This window comes from Centropristis striata, chromosome 5, assembly GCF_030273125.1.
Source record: "Centropristis striata isolate RG_2023a ecotype Rhode Island chromosome 5, C.striata_1.0, whole genome shotgun sequence".
Classification (NCBI taxonomy): Eukaryota; Metazoa; Chordata; class Actinopteri; order Perciformes; family Serranidae; genus Centropristis; species Centropristis striata.
The window spans coordinates 35,069,931-35,090,157 of record NC_081521.1 but is presented as its reverse complement, the minus strand read 5'-3'; the positions used below and the strand labels follow the sequence as shown (position 1 = coordinate 35,090,157).

Genomic DNA, 20,227 nt, shown 5'->3' with positions numbered 1-20,227 from the left:
TTGGTTGTACTAAAAAACACTCCAAGGAGTCGGTCGTTCAATTTTTTTGGGTAATTAACATACGTTTTGTGTCAGTGTTAGCAGTTTATTTTTAGATACACTAGTCCTCACGCCTCCCCTGTCCAAATATGGTCTCTCTCGGTTTCAAAAGAAGGCAACACGCATAAAGCAAGATGGCGACAGCTGTAACGCGGAACTCGATGCTTGAAACGGGCAGTCCACAAACCTAGGGTGACGTCACAGTGACTACATCCATTATTTATATACAGTTTATGGATTAGACTCATGCACAGTAAGAGTAAAAGACAAAGTCTCAAGAACCATCAGTTTCACTTCACATCTTGGCATGCTATAAAAGTCATTCTTGAAGAAATGAAGCGTCATGAGTATGGCTCAGCAGACACTTGAATCAGACTTTAGAGACAAAGAAAAGCCACGTGCGAGTGTCTACAGATGTCTGTCAGACAGAGCAGGCTGAGACCATTAACCACACAAGCATTAGCGGAATTGCCTTGTGCTTTAACTGCTTAAATATATCAGAATCATTAACACAAACATTTGCAAATTAGCTTTCCGGTGAGCTCGACATGAAAGTGCCCCATACAGTTCTCCATATGATACTCATTCATTTCAAAGCACAAAGTCTAGAAAGTGAAAATAAGGGAGGAAATGGAAAAGAGAAAATTGGTGGGTTTGAATCGCAGTGTTTTTCCACTAAAATTGCGGTTCAGACCAGTTTGATTTGCTCTCTCGTTGTCTGGAGTCCCATGGGTACCTCTGTCTGCAGAAGAAACACACCTGTCTGAAGCTCAGAGGAGAAATCTCTGCTTTTATCTCGATAAACAGACAAACCAGGCAGCCATTATCTAAAGCCCTTTACTGCTTTTGTTTACCTCTCTATCATAGCTCACCTTTCATCTGGGGGATTCAGCTGTGGGGGTGATTTATTAACTCCTTTAAAGGTGCAGTGTGTAAGATATGACCAGATTTCTAATTTAAAACATAAAAAACATTAACAGAATGTGAAGAATTAACAGTTCTGACATTATCTCACAAGACTTGTATGTAATGTTTTGCAGAGATATCTACTGAAATGAGCGTGCTAAGCAGCTAGCACCAGCCCGTCTTGTCTTGTAATACAACAATGCAGGAGTAGATGCTGCAACACCATTGGCAGATTTACACTGAAAAAAAGAGACTGTTTAAGTGTTTGACTGTTTAAGAGACTGTTGCAATGGACACATTCTCACCCCAGGTCATCAGATATTGACGCTTTGTCACAGCCTTTGGTGTGTGATACTGACGCAGGACCTCTTTGCTTCTGTTTTGGATATGTCAAGGATGGCATGTCACTTTCTGCTAGTGCCACCTCTTCTCCTGAGCTATCCTGGTCTCCTTGCCCTCTGCTGAGCGAGGCCTCTCTCCTGGGATGGAGCTGTATGCCCCCCGGGGACCTGTCCACTGCAGCAGTCCCTTGAACACAAAATCTCAGTTCAGGTGTAGGTTTTAAAACTATTCAGCAACACTTTCAAAAATACGACTGAGAACATTTCAGGTTTATTGTGTGCAACTGTAGCGTTAATTTAAACAGTGTCATCCATGCAATGAGTAAATTAAACAATTCTTACACAATTTAAATTCTTACATGCAGCAGATATTAGCAAACATGATATATCCATATACGATATGGCATGCAGTAGAAACATGCATTGTTTTGTTTTTTTACTTTGGAAGAAGGAAATTTGCAATTTAAATGTCTTTTTGTTGCACATCTACATGCACACAAGTACCCGAGACATTACACGCACAGCTTTGGCCTTTCAACATGTTTAGGCTGATGAAGCATTTTCCCCTTATTGTGACAACCGCACTGCTTAGCGATTCAGTGTGCCTTGCACTTCAGAAACAGCTGTCTAACTGCGCCACATTATGACCATCCACTCACTTCTCTCTTGCGTTTAACCACTACACTTCTTCATGCTGTAACTGCTTCTCCACAGCTGCTCTTAGAGGCAAAGCAATAAAAAAACAAAACAAGCAATATACAGTTGGCTATATGTCAGGTTGAAAAATATTTGTAGTTATTTATGTTAAAGTAAAAATCACTAAATATATATAATCCAGAATGACTTTTACTGCTCATTAGATTACTATTCACATTATTTCTACCATTGCAGATTCCAGATTTATTACAGACGTCTTAAACTGCTCTCAAGTCAAGTTATTAAACATATATTGATTGTCTGCTGTAATGAACTATCGTGACCACAGGATGGCACTGTGGCTTTATCTGTAAACCCAGAGAGCCGCTCTCCTCTGATCAGCACTAAAAACTTTGAAGAAGTCTCAGATTCCCCCAAGGAAACCATGAGAGACAAAGTTGTGAGAGCTGCAGCCGAGGCGATTTAAAAAAAAGTATGACTGTAAAAGAGCTGGTGTTGTGATCTTGTTTCCTGTGATCCATATATATTGAGCAAAGGGAGAGTGATGGTTGAGCGGGGACTGCAGCACCTCAGTGGCCCTGTAGATGAATGAAGATGCAAATGGAGGGAGGGGGAAGTTAAAGCCTTCAGTGACACTAAGCACACCCCAGAGGCTCTGGTGCAGAACGCTCAGCCTCAGCACATCAAGGACACAGCCTCTCTGTCTGAGCGTCCCCTTGGCACGCATCACATCCCGTCCATCTACATTTTCATCCAGACAAACACTTGACTCCTTATGCTGAGCTGTGCCAATGACAAGAGACAGATGTGCCCCCCTCAGACAATCCAGTTTGATAAGCTGCTGCTCCACAAACTATTAAATAACCTAAAGAAACCACCAGAATAAAAAAAGAAAGGGCCCTATTTTACATGAGAATGGATATGCCTGGAAACCGTACCCTCACACGTCGGCTTCGCCTTGGCTGTAAATGTCAATTTCATGTCAGATTCTTTCTCTATTCATCCATGACGTCTGTGATTGCTTCATCCCTTTGCATGAGAATGGCTTGAAATGAACAGTTGGCCTATTCCAGCGCTCATTTTCAGTGCCCTGTAAATGAAATGCATCTTAAAGGGCCGGGTAGAGAGACAATCACATCAGGCTCCACTCTACAGAATATGAAATTGCGCGCTGTACTGTACATTTCTAAAGTTATGCAGTGCAGGCTTGAGGTGTTTTATAGTTTTCTTTATCCACTATAACAGCAGCTTCCCCAGTGGGACCTTGGCTATGCTAAGGAGTGTCACAACCATGATGCAGGCCCCATGTGGCATGTTGTTTCTGTGAGTCATTCAGGCATAGAGTACTCTGGCTTTCCTCTCCACTGGTTACAGAAATACAGGTGAGCCCACAGCAGGTGAACCTGTCATAGTCAGCACCTGTGGGATCCTAACAGCCAGCAGGGGAAAACTGAAGGACAGAGGAAGTTTTGTTGTGAAGAGTTCTGCCGTGCCACCTGGGAAGCTTAGTAATGAAGGTGAAACATGTTGTCCTAAAGACACATGGTGAGAAAGACAAACTCTCATTAGAAATGTTATCGTTGTATGTTACGGGCTTTGCTATACATGCCAAATATCTAGTCGTTTGCATTTGTTTATGCATATTAATTAAATAGAGCATGAATATAGAAGAAGAACTTGCAGTTTGTGTCAGTTAATTAAGGTCATTATTTAGGAAATAAGTCAAAACTCGAATGCCCTTTTGGCCTTTTCGAGCGTTGCTCATACAGTTCAGCTTGGCACTATAATTTGTTTAAATGTTGATTTATGAACTAATTGTCTGTAATTGCTGCTTAGCGCCACTGTTAATCTAAGCTGTCTGCCTCCTGAAGCACATTAGGCCAGATTTGTATAATGAAGTAATTAGTTCAATTACGAAGAAGAAAGTAGGGATAGCGTAAGAAACTGGGAACAAGAAGCTAGAAAGCACCCCAGAGCCACACGCATGTTTTCTGTCTTGCTATTATGAAACATCCTCTGCAGAGTATGTGGAAATAACCTCGTTGTGAGCAAATGGTTTTCTTAATTAAAGCCCGGACATGTTAATAAAGTTAATTTGAATCTTATAATTTGATATTTTTAATTCTCTTTGGTTTTTGGTGCCAGTTTTATGAGCCTACTTCGCTGCAGCATCTCGCATATCAAATTATTGCAGCTTGCTAACAATCCTCGCTACTTCACACGTTCAGAAAAAATATATCTCTGTGTTTTCTATTTGGCTTCTGTCACCCGCCAGAAGCTGCCATCACAACCAAGAGTGCTCCATTGTCTGCTAGCATTGTCATTGTTATTAGTCTTTTGGATTGCCTGTGGAGGTATCGGCAGGCTCCGAGGGAAGCAGGCGCCAGGCTGGATAATTAGTTGTTCTTCGATGCCAGACGGGCACGTTGCCGTCACTGGGAGGGGAAATGGAAAGTGGCATCAGTATCACAGTAACACCGGAACAACCTTTGGTGTGAGGGCTGGGTTCCAGCGCATCTGTCACACCACTAGTCATCTACCCACTGGCAAGACAATAATGCTTACCAGTCTCGCAATACACAGCATGGATAATTACTTTATCTGAAACGGCGTTATTCTTGTCATATTTGTCATAATTAGTTGTGGTGTGGTGGAATCGATATTGAGTTTCTGTGCTGGCTCTGCTGATTATTGTGGACAAAAAGATTGGACGATTTTGGCATTTTAAATCTTCCATAAAAGAGCATCTGAAAAACAAACAGAAGGTATTTTTTTGTCTTTATTTATATATGGATACCAGTTGTACATTCTAAATATTAAACGTGATCCAAACTTGATTTTTAATTCTTCTTTAGACAGTTTTAACCCCCAAGTTGCCTGTTTTGCAGAAGGTGACTCTTCCAACGTTACATCTCCATGCTGGTGACTCCAGGGTGGCAACTCTACTGGTTTCTACGAGAGATGTGTATGATGATAAGAAGTATAGAGACGCCTGCCAGCAAGGTTCCTCCGAAGCCCAGCAGGATGCCATACAAAAGCGGCAGAGCTACATCCAGAGGCCCCCTCTGGTATGGAGGAACAGGAGACCGCACCACGATCAGGTCCAGGTCAGACCATGTCAGATCCCTTACTGACACACACACAGAACAAACAGGACAGATACACTAACCATCTCAAAGGACTGTGGGAGCATTTAGTCAAGTTTGAACTTGAATTAAGTACCTGGGAGAATAGAAAAAAAACAGACAGGTGATAATTACATTTTTGAATTTTTAGGTGTCCTGGGAAATTCTCATATAGTGAGAGTGTTGATGTTGAGGAGTAATGAGTTGGAAGCGTGCCCACGGCCACAAAATCTAATCCAGCATCTCATCGAAACTCCCTAATAGATTCAGGGTTCAGCACACAGTCTCCAGAGGGATAACCTAAAATTCTCCTCTTGACATCAATAGCTGAGTGAGATATCAGTCACAGAGATATCTGCCACCAACTTTGTTATGAGCAAATTCATGTCGTAACCATTTTCTTTCTGACAACAAGGTCTGTGGATTATCTTGAGTGACCGGGTCATGATTTGTTGAAAGAGACATTGCTTTTGAGTGCCATCTAGAAATCTTGATAACACGAGAAAAAATATGACTTGGTTCTCCACCACTCATTCTATTTTATAGTGCGCCAAACTGATGTTACTCTTCCACACTCTATGAAAAATTACCTCTTCTCTTCCTGACCCTCTGTTTTTCATGCTGTTGTCCCTTTGAGTCTGATTGTACCTGTGGGAAGTTTAAAGACTTGACATATTTGTGATAGTCTTCAACGTAGCGTTTCAGACTCAACGCTTTGTCCTGGTTGATGTTCTTCCCCACTTCTGTAAAAAAAAACAAAAAAAACACCAACATAAAATCATCCCTCTGTCACTTCAGATGCTAAAAATATATGTTATTCTTCCTATAAAAGACTGTACATTTGAATTTGATTGTTGTTTTCTCGGCCTGAACATAATTAGTTCTGGCAGGGGAACAACTGTTGTCCTTAGGTTCAGAGTAAGACAAAATGAACCACTCAAGTTTGTACGTATGACAAGATCCCTTCAGAACTGCAATCAAGTGTACAATAATTGCTGCATTCTGCATCTACATAGTCTTTTTCATCAAAGCCACCACTACCCCCGCCCATGTCTTATAACACATCTCTTCCTATCCTCTCCTTGTCTTCTTTTTTTTTTTTTTTACTGCAAAGCTACTGATGAAAGGAGCAGATGGTTTGTTCTGTGGCTGGTGTCAGCTCCACTGAGTCCTCTGTCAGATCATTTACACCTCCTTCTATCCAACGCCACTCGGCTGTGGAGTTGTGTGCACACTGGACTGCAACACATGCCAGAGACTGGCAGTGTGCAAAATATGCCACTTTTGAAGTTCCAATTAAAACAAATCTCAAAGTAATGAAGCAATTACACACTGTTGTTATAGTCCTGAGGAGGCCTTCTTGACCAAAATAAAACCATTTTTGAAAATACACCGCCACGTACCCGAATGAGGTTTTGTTCCAATTTCTATTTGTCAAGGGACATGCTGAGACAACACTGTACATGAAAAGTGAACTATTCTAATTTGAAACCCATTACCATAGTGGCACCACACAGAAATATTATTATATTAACAAAGAAGAAGAAAGAAATGTGTTCAGTGTTCTTTCTGTTTGTATTTGTTTCTCACCGATGGCAATGTCTGTCCTGCCGATGTGCTGCAAGGCACGTGAAAGCCTGTCGTAGTATGTCTGCTCACCGTACCTCAGCAGCCAGTCTGTCAGGGCTGTCCGGCACTGCGCCTCACTATCTAGTAAACACAAAACATATGGCCCTCAGACAGGCAGGTCTCTGACTGTCAGATTGCTGCCAGAAACTCCCCAAGCTCAGCTGGACGTGTGAGAAACAGACAGGTCTCAGGGTGGGCTTCATTTCTTCCTTATTACAGCGTGTAGCATGTAACTCTTAAAACAATACTTGTGCATATGTAAGATTTACAGATTTATTTTATCAATGTAATTCTTTTCTATTAGCTATTATACTGGCCCTTGTAGAAATCTAAATCTCAGTGTAAGTGATGGTGTCAGAATCCACATTCCTCTTCCAGAGTTCAGCTGAAGCGAATATGAGGCGTCAGTTAGACAAAAACAGTCGGTCTTTAGTAATTATCTTTATAGTAAAATATTGCCTCTCAAAAATAAGTTTTGTACTAAAATGTAATATTTCAAAAGTACATTTTAACTGACCTACTTTTACACAAGTTATTTTACTGAACTAAAATGCCTTTAAAATAACTTTTGTTTAATATAATTTTCTATTAGCTACTTTTTCTTCCCTAGTTATGGTTTGGCAGTACAATACAGTACAGTACAGTGGTTAAAGAAGAAGTTGCATCTATTTTAATCACTGATTTAATCATAGAAATAGCTTTATTTATTTGGCTGGTAGATAACAAAGTTGTGATTGTTGCTAGTTATTATGGGCTGTAGAGTTAGTCTTCGCTGGCTTGCGCTGCCGTCTGTTCTCTTCCCAGTGAGGAGTGAGTTGGAGGAAACCAGCCCGCTATCATGGTGGAATTAGCAAGCAAGCTAGGTAGCTAGCTAACTAACTAGCAGTTGACCAGCTAGTTAGCTAGCTTATGAGCTTTAGGAAAGTTTACAGGGAAATGAGGGAGATCACAGGTTGTAGTGGCAATGGTAGACATAAAAAATGGCTTCTTTGACCATCCTGCTATGTTGATTTGAAAGGGATTGTCTCTTCTACTCTTATTTCTACGGTCCTATCACCTTATATGTGTATGTATATATATATATATATATGTACAATTTAAAATGTGGCTTCATACAGTATCGTTTACTCCTACAGAAGTAAGCAAATTTCTTAATTTATTCATTTTTAGACAAGTGATTTTAATTTGGGGCTACTAGAGTTAAAAGTCTCTGAAGTAACAGTACTGCATAACAAAATATTCTATTAGAAGTAGTAAGATAAGACTTTATTTATTCCATAGAAGGGAAATTCAGTCGCCACAGCAGGTTAAGATTCAGACGGGGAAGTTACAAAGATCTGAAAATAAAACAAAATACATACATGGCTGCACATTATTATTATTATTGCACATATCGCGTTATTCCTGAGAGTATTTTAGTACTCTTTCCATCCCTGTTTATAATGAACACATTACAGATCTGTGATTCTGTGGTTTAAAGTACCAAAAGGTGTGTTTCAGATGATGAGGAGTACTGACCTGCAGCAGAAGAGGTGTCTCTCTTGGCTCGAGGCTTAAGATCTAGTTTATTTCTTTCTGGTGAGAGGCGCTCGAGGTGCTGGAAGATGTTTTCCTCTGGGTGAGAGAGGGCGAACAAAAGGTCCTCACACTCCGTAGACGTCAGCAAGTCCACTAAACGCTCCAGCTGATGGACACCGATGTCTTCTGCCACTAAACAGCCACAGGACACATTAATTACAATAAGTCATGTAGGAACACCAGTTTAGCCAACAGGCAATAGGACTACAGCTTGTACTCAACCGTCACATGAAGGCATGACCATACAGAACAGTGTAAATTCCAGTTAATGAAGCATAATGCTGACACTTCACAACATTTCTGCAGTACGCTCGTGCTTCCAATTAGCAAGTCGTGCCTGTGTGGCATGAAACTGTCATATTACCCTCCTCAGCTGCTCAAAATAGAAACTGAATAATCAACATTTCACTAACAGAGAACAGAGCAATCAGCAATTTCAGTCTCACTGTGAGAATCTTCAGTTGAATCTTTATAACGTGCTGTCTGCTGATGTAACCGCACCTGCAGTAGGAACATTAGCTCTCACCTGTGTCCTCTCCCAGTGTTGAACTCAGGAAGAGAAAGATGAAGCAGGGATACAATTTCCAGACTTCCATGGCAGCTGAAGTAGTAGAGAGTGAAAATGTGCAGCTAACAATGTGATAATAAGTTTACTTTCAAAACTCGCAAATGATCTAGAATGTGTTGAATTGTAAACAGTATGAGTAGCATTCTATGTCCTTTTTTGGAACAGTGAAACACCATGCTAAATATATTAATACTACTGAGAATGTGTTTATAGATACATTAAATTATCAGATAATTTACTGGAGGGTTACAACAATTATCAATAGCAATTTTCCTTACTAATTATTTCAACAATATTTTGATTAGTAAAGTGGCCAAAGATAGATTATTGTGGCAAAAATTATTAACAGTGAAAATATAATTGTAACATCCATTGATATTTGTTTTGGGGTTTCTTAAAGGAAAGAAATGACAATAATGTATATCATTATTGTCATACATCATTGATCAAATTTATCTTTAACTTAGATTTTGTGCATTTTGTCTCTATTGGTGGACAAAGAGTCTGTAAACATAACTGGGAGAGGGAGACAAAGTGAAAACAAAAAATATTTATGAGGTGCTTGATTATTTTAACAAAAGAATCATATGTGTATTATTAACATTATATCCATATTTCATTTTTTTAATATCACGGTTGTCATCTATAGTGCTATATCTCGACACCCTTCTATAAAATGTCAACAATTTAAAAAAAATCCTGTAAGAACTAGTAATGTGCAAGAGCAAAAGAACAATGTTTCAAACTGCTTATGTATATTCAATTTACAACTATAGAAAACGTCAAAAATGTCAATATTGTGAGATAATTATGAAATAGAATGTACTTTATGTATGTGATATATTTTGCTAATTATTCCGCAAATCCAATTACAAAACAGTTAGGAAGTTATCTAAAACATAAAAAACCCCAGAATGTGATAATTTGCTAATCTTTTGAGACATATATTCAATAGAAAACTTTACACAGACAGTATATTTTCTGTTTGAACTGATCATCTTTTGTTTTATCAATATACGTACATTTATATGTATCTTTTACACAGGATCTCAGCTTTTTTGGTTTGGTTGTAGGTGACAGTTGTTTTACCACTGAGTTAAGTTAACCAGACCACACAACGTACTGTATGAGCTCATCTTCTTGTATCTCAGCGTGCACATTGTCTCTACTGTTTGTGTTTTGTCTGAGAGACTAACATTGCTTGTAGCCATGCACTTAAAAGCCTGACATTATTAAGTAACGAAAATACATTTAGAGGCCACTGGGGGGGAGAAATCCATTCCATGCCATTGAGAACGGGAGGGTGCTTTTATATTTATGTGAGTGTATTCACATGCTTAACCAAAGGCCAAAAACATCTTGCTTTGCTCTGTGGTGTTAATATTATTATTTCACATCTTAAAAAGTCTGCAGGAGATTGATTGTCAGGAAATAAAAAACAAGACAGATCCCGGCAGTGAAGTTCACAAACATCCAGACTTTGCAATGCTTTGTCTTGTTTAAAATTCGATTGAACTTTTAGGCTTTATCAAGAAAAAAAAAACCCTGCAGTTAGTATTACAAAACCTACAAAGCCTATGTGCACTCTGTATCACTTGCAATGCAAAGTATGTGATGCATGTATTGTGGAGTTTAACATGAAATGGAGGTATGGAAAAGTAAAGACTATTATATCCGTCCAACCCTGATGTGCACTACTGGAGAGACGTGTGCTTTGAGTGCTTAAGATGCATCTCTCTAGCAGGGAGAAACATGTTTAATGACATTATTGTGTGGGCTTCAGCGAGGGCATGTTTTAAATTGTTAATAAGCTTCATTTGCCAAACAGTAAAGGTTGTTTGTGTGGGCTGAGTCTCAAATTCTCCATGCTGGCTAATGAAAAAAAAAAAAACCCATGCTCTGGGGCTGACAACCACAGTAAGTTGGGTGTGGGTGGTATAATGGCTCTGTAAGGATTTGAGATGTTGAAAGAAAGAAAAACTGGGCACAAGGTCAGGATGTTTATTCATATTAGTGAGTTGCTCATTACAGTTATTGATCAAAATACATGCACATATATATTTTGGACCATATGTTGCAGGAATTATAAAGTCAAACATACAGTACCATATATCATCCTGTGAAAAAAAGGTGGTTGGAACAAAAAATAAAGAAGAAAAATGGAACAAATTGAGTTACTTCTTTGACTTTTCAATTGGGTGCCTTCTGGTATTGTGTTAGCTTGTGAAGCAGTATCCCCATGTCTCTTACACTTCACACCACTGAAATCTGGTTTAATACAGATACAGACTCCGGTGGAATGAAGGATAGAACACATGGAATATTCTTGCAGAAAGAGTCTGAAAATAAAAGAAACAAATCTCCCGAATAACACATAACAACCTTTCCCGTCTGATTTTATTGTGATTCATTTACATACAGTTTTCCCAAAGTGATGATTTTTAATGTTGAGCTAGAGGCCGGATGGAGGTCGAACCCTGCAACCTGGTGCAGAGCAGGTGACTGGGACTGTAAGATTTATGAGGAAGCCTCCGAGCTTGAGGGGGGTGGCGGTGCAGGAGCTGGATGTTAGCCTCTCCCTTTTTTTGAGTTTAAGTTTGAGCCTGAGCGAGACCAGGCCTGCCCTGCTCTGTGGCTCCAGGGTTTCAGGCTGCTGTTGAAATCCTGAGCTCTGGCACGTTATCACAGGCCTGAGCTGAATGACTGTTTAGTCATCAGTGATGCAAGCCTGCCACAGCCCTCCTGGAGCCCACCAGACACCAGGGCCAGCCTCACTATCTGTCTGCCTCAGAGTCCTGCTCCTGGGGAAAGACAACACCAACTCAACACACCTGAAGCTTTCTGATAGTCCTCCTCTTTTATGCACACATAACTGCTCCCCTCCAATGCCCCAAAATCTTTGTTGGTCCTGCAGAATCTTAATATGAATGCTGCTTCCAAGCATGTGATTTCTCCAGGTGATTTTATCCTTTTTATAAATTCACCACTGGTACTTTTTTCGAACAGGGGGCATAAGTTATAGCTCTAAACACATCCACTGTCTCAAGTATTTGCAAGATTAGACTTTAAGCTTCTTTCTGTGCATAGATGAATGCCTTACCTCGCTTAAAATGCATTACTCACCTTATTTGCTCCTTTAGTTCCCCAGTGAGTCTGTGAATGCAAATCAACAACAAAATTTCTCAGAGCAGTCTTCACCAGGGAGTGAAGACACAGCTGACAACGTGCGATCTGTCTTCTCACTGACTTTTTTCTCTACCTGAGTCAGGTATTGGTATTTCAGAGGACGGTGTCGACCAATCAGATGCAAGCACCTGAGTAGGAGGACCACCCATTTTAGAGCCGCCACACCCTGCCATGTGGCGGGGTTTTATTGCCAAGAATGAAGAAAAAGAACTAATAAACACAGAAACTGAAATCAAAGCAAAGGTAGTATTCCCAAAAGTATTGTGATCATATAACAGTTTTAGTAAAATCATCATTTTCCCCCCTAAAATATCTTATTAACATAACAGACACAACATCTTACCCACTTCAAAGGCTTTGAAAGAAGACTCCAAGGAAGGCATAAACTTACAAATGAAATAAAGGCGTTTCATGTAATATTCATCTAATAAGGGCCTCATGTTCATTATTTGATGAGTCTCTGCTGTAATTTGCTCATTTTTGTCTCCCTCTCTAGAGTAAACCACATTATTCATTAGACCACAGCAACTCCGAAGCATTCCAGAAGCCCTTCCAACCAATTTTCATAAAAATATTTGAATGATAATTTGCAGTTGTGATGAAAAAAGGGTACATTTGCAGTTAGTCAAATAGCCTCCTGAACATTATTCTGAAATAACTTTAATCCACATTGAAATAAATCATCAGAATAACTCCAAATAACAGTGCAGTTAACTAAACTGCCATCTGTACGATACTTTGTTTTAAACCCCCAAACTTACATAAATACATTTTATTAACAAGGAGCGGTGCAGCTTTGTTCTCTCGCTGCAGGTATATATCCTCCTCTCAGCTTTAAATGAAAAATGGGGCGACACCCGACATCCCTCAATGTGAAAGGACAGACTTTTTGAAAAGCATTCCTTCCCCTCACAATGGCAGAGTTAGGGGGAGGGGGTGGGCGAGGAGGAACAGCGCCCACACATTCCTGAGGTATAGAGAGCTGCACCAAGCCTCACCTGACAAGATATTTCTCTCGAGAGCACATTCATTTGAGCCCAATCTTCTTTATATGTGATTTTACTGACAAGGACACCAATATCTTTGAGTTATGAGCTGTTGTTCTCTGGAGACAGACAGTGCTTTACCTCTGTGTTCTGTGTGGGCCAGATAGCTCTGGACAGTGTGACTTGTTCGAGGTAATCTTTTGGACCTCTGGAAGGTGACAGCTGAAAAACGAGCCTCTAAAAACACTCTGCTCCAAGGCAGCCCTGCTTCTGGCTCACTAACCACGCTGAGGAAGACTTTGCAGGGCATTTTTTATACTGGCCATGCTGCTTTACACTGTGAACTGCCTCAACCAATGCTGTTGCTTAGTTTATATGCAAATAAACATAAAATAATTTCCTTTATTTTACAGCTCGATTTTTCCTTTCCGGCAGCATGTATCGGTGTGCTTCAAATGCATCAACTGATGTCTCCTTGAAGTCTCTGACAAAAGGTGTGTGCTGTTTTTTTGGGGAGCTGCCTCAGATAAGATCAAAAGCCCTGGTGTTAAACAGCAGCTCCTACCCTCCAAAAGCTTTGTGTTTACAACATTTTTTTATTGATATTGCTAAAACAGTATTGCAAAAAATGTGAACATCAAGCACGGAATGACAACAAGCAGGTCACAAAGTGTGTTTGCGTGTTTAACAAGCTTTGCTGAGTAGCTTTAATTTCTGCTGGTTTATGACTTCAGATCAGATCTGGTTTGCATAATTGCAGTTTTACATGTTTTATATTCACCAAGGCTTCGGTAAAATAATATCTTCCATGTCTCTCTGTTTGCTTGATGTTTTGGTGAGCCCAGATTGGTCTGTTAGCTGGAATAAAGTGACTTTAAATGGTTGTTCTGTTAAGCTGAAACATGTATTTTGTCTCAGAGGGAGACATACGTCAAAGATGACAGGTTGGTCAGCAGTGAAGTCGTTCCTTATGTTTCTAAACACCTGCACCTCTATCTTTTGCTGGAGTGAACAAGCAATTTTACTGGTTAAGAAACACAGCAATTCAGAGATGTTTTGGGGTGAGCGCTGACCCTCAGACAGAGAGATTTGTTGAATGAAGAGGTGCCGCGTTTCAGCACTACACTCCCTGAAGGCAACACACAGTGCAGGCTTCGTTCAAACACGTCACACATGTGAGGAATGTGAGCTTCAGTGCAGAATTCACATTTGTAGAATCACAAGTTAGTGTGGAAGTGTCATCACTGTAATCCTCCACAGATGGCTGAAAAAGTCCATTATTATATCATTATTATAGATCTGTGATAAAAGAAAAATGGTGATAATGTGGTAAAACAGTAATCTATTTGACATAAAGCATGACAGTAACAAGACTGTATTCAATTCATACCTGAACAATGATTACTTTAACAGCTTTGAGGTTTAAAATGTCCATAGCTAAATTTCAAAATAAAAGAGCTACAAAGTTGTTTTGGGTTAGGATTATGGTGTTAGGTGCTGACCCTGGTAGTCTCTACTACTTTGTGCTTGTTCCATTCAGGTAATAGAAAAGGAAGCAGCCCAATCACCAGAAAAAAATGGTGGCATAGGCCTACATACATTTCTGTAAACCTTACATACATTGATATGAAACGGTTTTAGCACCCTTTAGCTTGAGCCTGGTGACGCAGTATACTAAGTGTCACAGTCCACAATGGAAGAAGGTCAGGGTGGTTGGATGGGTCAGACAGACACCAAACTTTCACTCAGAAGGCCAGTGTTTAGGTCCAATGTGAATATTTCTGGAGGTTTAAGTAAACCTGTTTATTAACTTCTGTGTCACATTCTGAAATCATGCTCTAAATAACCTCCATTACTGCGTCCAGTAGGAACATATGAAAGTTTTTACTAGTTTTTCCCAATCTTAACCTAGTCGTTTTAAAAAAAAAATACATTTACCACATGTTTTAAACTGTGATATAACATGTCGGTAAATTTTTTATTTTGTTTTCCCAAAGCGTAATTACCAGCACTGTAGGAAATGAGAACAGGTTGCAGCGGTTCAGAAACTTTGAGATTTAATGGATCTGCGGTTTGCAAAAACGTACAATTCCAACTATTATTTGGCGACTGGGTTGCAAAAAAAACACTTTTTAAATATAACTGATCTTTCTAATGAAAATGTAATCTCTAAGATGCAAAGCATAACTGCTGTATGTTGTAGGAATGTTCCATCACGATAGATATTTGCATCAATCTGCACCTACATTAAAATGCAAATTACAGTATGTTGTGCGATAACACTCATTTAGAAATCTGTTCTCTAATGACACAGGTACATAAACATATCACAGCTGTTACATAAGCTTATTGTTTATTCATGTATAACATGAAACATGCTGCACTATGAGCATACATTAATGTATGTGCTATCTTATGCTTAATATTTATGTTGTGCATCTTGTTCAGCCATGCTTCAGTGCAGTTTAGATGTATCTCAGAACAGAAGTAAAAACTGCTACCACCTTTGAATAATGGAATAAAAGTGCTTTTCATTTTGAAATGGCAGCATTTGCTTCATAGGCTTTGACATTTATTGCAATTTGGATGTTTTTGTGTGAGATTCCTGGGTGTCGGCCTTGTCTGCAGGCTCTATAGCCCGAGGCCGCCCAGAGGTTGTCTTTCTACCTTGATACTCCCCTCATCTCTTTCTCTCTTTCTCCTTCTCTCTAACGCCTCATTGGCTGATTCTGTTCTGACTTGCCTGGGCAGGAATGCACCTACCTTCTAATGCACTTTTATGTTCAAGCAAATTGACAATGAAGAGTGCCATCATTTTGCAGCATAAATATTTCATTCCCCATTTGGATGCAGATTCGAGATGTCACACCCAGAATACAAATGGGCTGTCTCTCTCACGGAAAATAACAGAGGCCCTGTGTGAATATGATTTGTGTGAGCTCGAGACAAATGTGTTGCAATGTGATTAGGCCTTATTGAGAATCACTGTCACTGTAAAAAAAAACAAAAAAAAAACAAAATAATAAATAATACAGTCTGAATCAAAATCAAATCCCACATTTTCAACTATTGGCAGCAGCCAGGAGATGCAATTACCCGAATGTCCAACATTTCAGCATTTTTTTAAATTCACTTTTTAAATTATTCTTTTCACATTCAATCTTCATCAAAATGGATTAAACCGCCATATGAATAAATAGAACCTCCAAAGTTAGCAGTTTTGAAGGTAGTTTCACTGAACTATTTATGTACTGGCCATGTTCTCTTCATTACAGTTATTTGACAGCAATCGTTAAGTTATTATAAAAATCAAAATTGTATATACCAACAAAAGCTTCACCTCAATCACATAAATTGGTGTTTACACATTAATGCATCAGCAATAAAATTTGAATCATAAAATACTGATGCGGCTAGTCTGCTGCCCAATGAGTATTTACTTACTTTTGATACTTTATGGAACAATATTTGCATTTATTTAGAGTTATTTTTCATTTCCTTTTAGCTCTGTTTTGGTCTTCACCAGCTCCTGAGAGAAATATCTGTCTTTTTAAGCTTCTAAATGCTCCACTATGTTACATTACTATGTACGCTTTAACTGTGTTTGTAGGAAGGTGTTATGACCATGTTTGTTAGATTTCCTATGAGAAGTACTGTACTGGAATTTGTAAGATATACTACAATATATGACCGGTTGCTGTTTTAATACAGTTGTTAACCCTTGTCAAACTGAACTAATTAGTTAGGCTTGGGCACCAAAACTGCTTGGTACAAAAAAAAGAATATAAAAGAACAGGGAGAGGGTTATTAAAAACCGTAAATAACAGGACATGAGTTTGGACATGAGGTCTCCGGGTTGAATAATCTGTCCACCATCCCTTCTGCCTGCCCTATACGTGGCTTTTATACTACGTCACCCAATTTCAGTGCATCACTTCTCATAAGAAATCATTCAAACCGTTCATGAGAACAGCTTGACGTCACAGCTTATGTCCACTTCTTTTATACAGTCTATAGATAGAGGTCAAAGGCCCTCCAGTATCTTCCAGTGGCCACTTATGACCGTAAATGCTTTAAAATACTGGAAAACTAGTTTTTAAAGCGTAGAAACGTGTGTGTGCGTGCAAGATGTCAAAAGTTGCTTCTCAGACTGAATGTGTTGGGGCAGGAGGGAGCTGGATAATTCTCCCATTCATGTGTGAGACAGGGGGTCTGTCAGTACCCTGTGTTTATGTACTTCTCTCACTGACATGGTGTAATGGAACGTGCAGTAATAACAGTGGAGGGATGGCATCGCAGCGGGAATCATTGAAAATGCTTCGTTTTGCTGCAACATTGGGCCTTATCTGAATATTACTGGAGCGTGAGTGGCTAGTCAGTGCCATCACTGCAGAGCGCCACACCACACACACCAGATAAGTCCTTTTCTTGTGTCCAAACCATTAAGAAAACACATCACTCCCCTCTGTTGCCATGGGGACTACACACATCAAGTTATAATAAGAGGCATTGTTTTATTATGGCTGCATTAATAGTCACATTTTGCAGAATTTGCAACATTTTCTCTGCCAAGACTGTGTTCTTTTAGTGAGACTGTAAATACAAAGGCTCCCAAAACACTCCCGTGTTTTTTCTTTTTTATAATGGTGCCTGCAGCCTCATCATTGAATGAGTCTGGGCTTGTTTGCTGTTCCGAATACCTGTGTGCTCTTTCACTGAGCCTACACTTCTATAGAAACAGGGGACATTCCAGCTGGCTGGGGGTGCTGATTAGACCTGGTTTGTTTTGAATGAGAGTGTATGGGGTTTCTGTGTCTGAGGTGTGGGAGGGGAATGGGGGCAGGAGCTGTTGAGAGGTCAACACTCATTGACAAAGGTGAGAGAGACATGACCAACACCCTTTGATTAGCTAGTCCATTAGTTAACCTGGTCACACAACAGACCAGACATGGAGCTCTTGGGTCAAATATCGCACTGCTGGAATTTTGTCCTTCAAAAGGTCTGGTGGTGATTAGGGTGTGGATTCTGGCTTCTGTGTGTGTGCCTGTGTGTGTGTGCCATGAATATGTTGTTTTTCAAAAACTGAACTGTGCAATTTGGCTGTTATGGAAATAACTTATATCCAACACTCATCATCAGCTTTACTCTTCAATGCAGCTGCCTCGAGACCTTAATTCCCAGCCCTTATAATAAAGCGAAGGTTATTCAAGGTGTATTTCCTGAATCCTTGTTTTCAAAATCCACAGATTCACACATGGATTGATTGTTTTTTTCCCCCTGCTAACCTGAGAGCACAGGGTTCGGGTACCTTGATGCAGAAAGTCAATAAATTGTCTGAGGGGACTGAAAGGGGTCACTGAGAGCCAATTTAGATTCTTTAGCCTCTATAGTGAAATGTTAATCCGGAGACAAAACAAGCAGCTGAAAAAGTGAGCAAGGTGTGACGGGGTGCTCACTGCACCGGTTTGTCTCTTTGTAAAGGTTATTTGGTCAAATTGTGCAGGTAGAGAATATGTCAGAGGCCCTTTCTTGCTGAATACTGCATCCTGTGTCTCAAAAGGATAGTAAGCTGATCTTTAAGCAAAGGACCAATGCTAAATCAGATTCAGAATAATTGCCATTGACAGATAGTAAAACAACTTAAAGGAGTAGAGCACAGACCACCAGTTCTAGTTACTCCCGCTTTACTTAAATGAAACCCAAATATCCTAGAAACTGCTGCAGAGGTCATTTAGGCCGCGTTCAGACTGCAGGCGAATCTGATTCAAATCTGATTCCTACTCAAATCCGATTTTTAGGGCTGACTGTCCACACTATTTTTAGCAAGTGTCCAAATCGGATATGGCTCTGTTCAGACTGGGCCACAATATTGACTGATCTGACAGGTTGCTATAGTAACAGTGTCACGCCTGGATTCCACTGGATGCGTAACGACTCCGACAGGGGTCTGTCCGCAACGGCTGCGTATCTACGCAGTCCGTCAACACCCACCGGATCCGTCTGTGTCGGAGCTGTTGCGGACAGCAGAGTCCCGAGGACGCACGAGATCTCGCGAATTCACGCCTAATCAATTGATATAACTGGAAGATAATCAACATCTCCTCGTTAATGACTGGAGACAAATCCAGCGACTCCGTCTTAACGAGCGCTAACGAGGTCGGCCGGCTTGTTAACGAGCCGGCCGACCTCGTTAGCGAACCCTAGGTATTTTATTTTGAAAATATACCGGGGTTTTATTTTGTGTCTGTGCAAGACTTCCTGTCCCGAACGATCTCCTCTGTGCTGAATTTATGCGTAGTACTCCGTCGTCCGACAAAAATAGAAGCTCTGCGCAAGTGTTGCGAGGGCTGTCGGATGGCCCTGCGTTGTCGGACTCATTACGCAGCGGATCTGCAGTTGGTGGAATCTCACACATTGATTATAATGGGTGCGTAACGGCTCCGACGACGGATCTGCAGCCGTTACGCATCCAGTGGAATCCAGGCGTCAGAGCGTCTGACGTCATATAATTGCGACGGCGCCAAGAACAACAACAACAAACGTGGAGGCAGGTCACCTCAGTATATTGGCCTTATCACTGTCCAGTAGAGGTGCAGAACATCTCGCGGCTGCCGATGGACACCTCGTCTCCGCGCTGCCGGCGCTACGCGTGCCACATTGAGTGACGTCATGGAAAGTCAGAACCGATCTGAGTGTTTGGAGGTTCAGACTGAGACGCATCTGTCCAAATGCGATCTGAAACTACCTCCCAAAGGTGGTTTCGATCCGGTCTGCAAAAATCGAATTTCATGTGATTTGTGACTGTTCAGACTTCTAAAGAGCCATCCAGTTCCAATCTGGATGGGCTAAAAATCGGATTTTGGCTGACAGTCTGAACGTGGCCTGTGTAGTGATCAGCTAGTGTAGCCGCAGTGTCAGGGTCCCCTCCTACCCCACAGCCCAAGTCATTCACAGCTTCTACACCCAGGATCAAATAACTAATTATAACCAAACTCATTACAAAAATGAGCAATCGAACATACATTCACATTATAAAAACTCTTTCAAGTGACAATAAACAAACAAAGATTTGATTTGTACAGTTTTTTTTGTTTTGTTTTAACTTTGGCCCATGTCCCATCTGTTTGTGTTATTATGGATCCCACTGCAGTTCAAAACAAGACTGCCCTGTGGCGCTATGATCAGTCAGGGCCATGGTTTATGTCCTTCCCC

General features: G+C 40.4%; 1 protein-coding gene across 1 annotated transcript; it reads right to left on the bottom strand.

The window, feature by feature from the left end:
- Positions 1-4,715: 4,715 nt before the first annotated feature.
- On the bottom strand, positions 4,716-8,922 carry LOC131972071 (transmembrane and death domain protein 1-like). The gene is made up of 5 exons (XM_059333823.1): positions 8,802-8,922; positions 8,216-8,407; positions 6,659-6,778; positions 5,659-5,811; positions 4,716-5,073 (listed from the first exon to the last, which is right to left on the bottom strand). Exons 1-5 carry the CDS (start codon positions 8,869-8,871, stop codon positions 4,886-4,888), a joined length of 723 nt encoding a protein of 240 aa, XP_059189806.1. The 5' UTR covers positions 8,872-8,922; the 3' UTR covers positions 4,716-4,885.
- Positions 8,923-20,227: the final 11,305 nt, after the last annotated feature.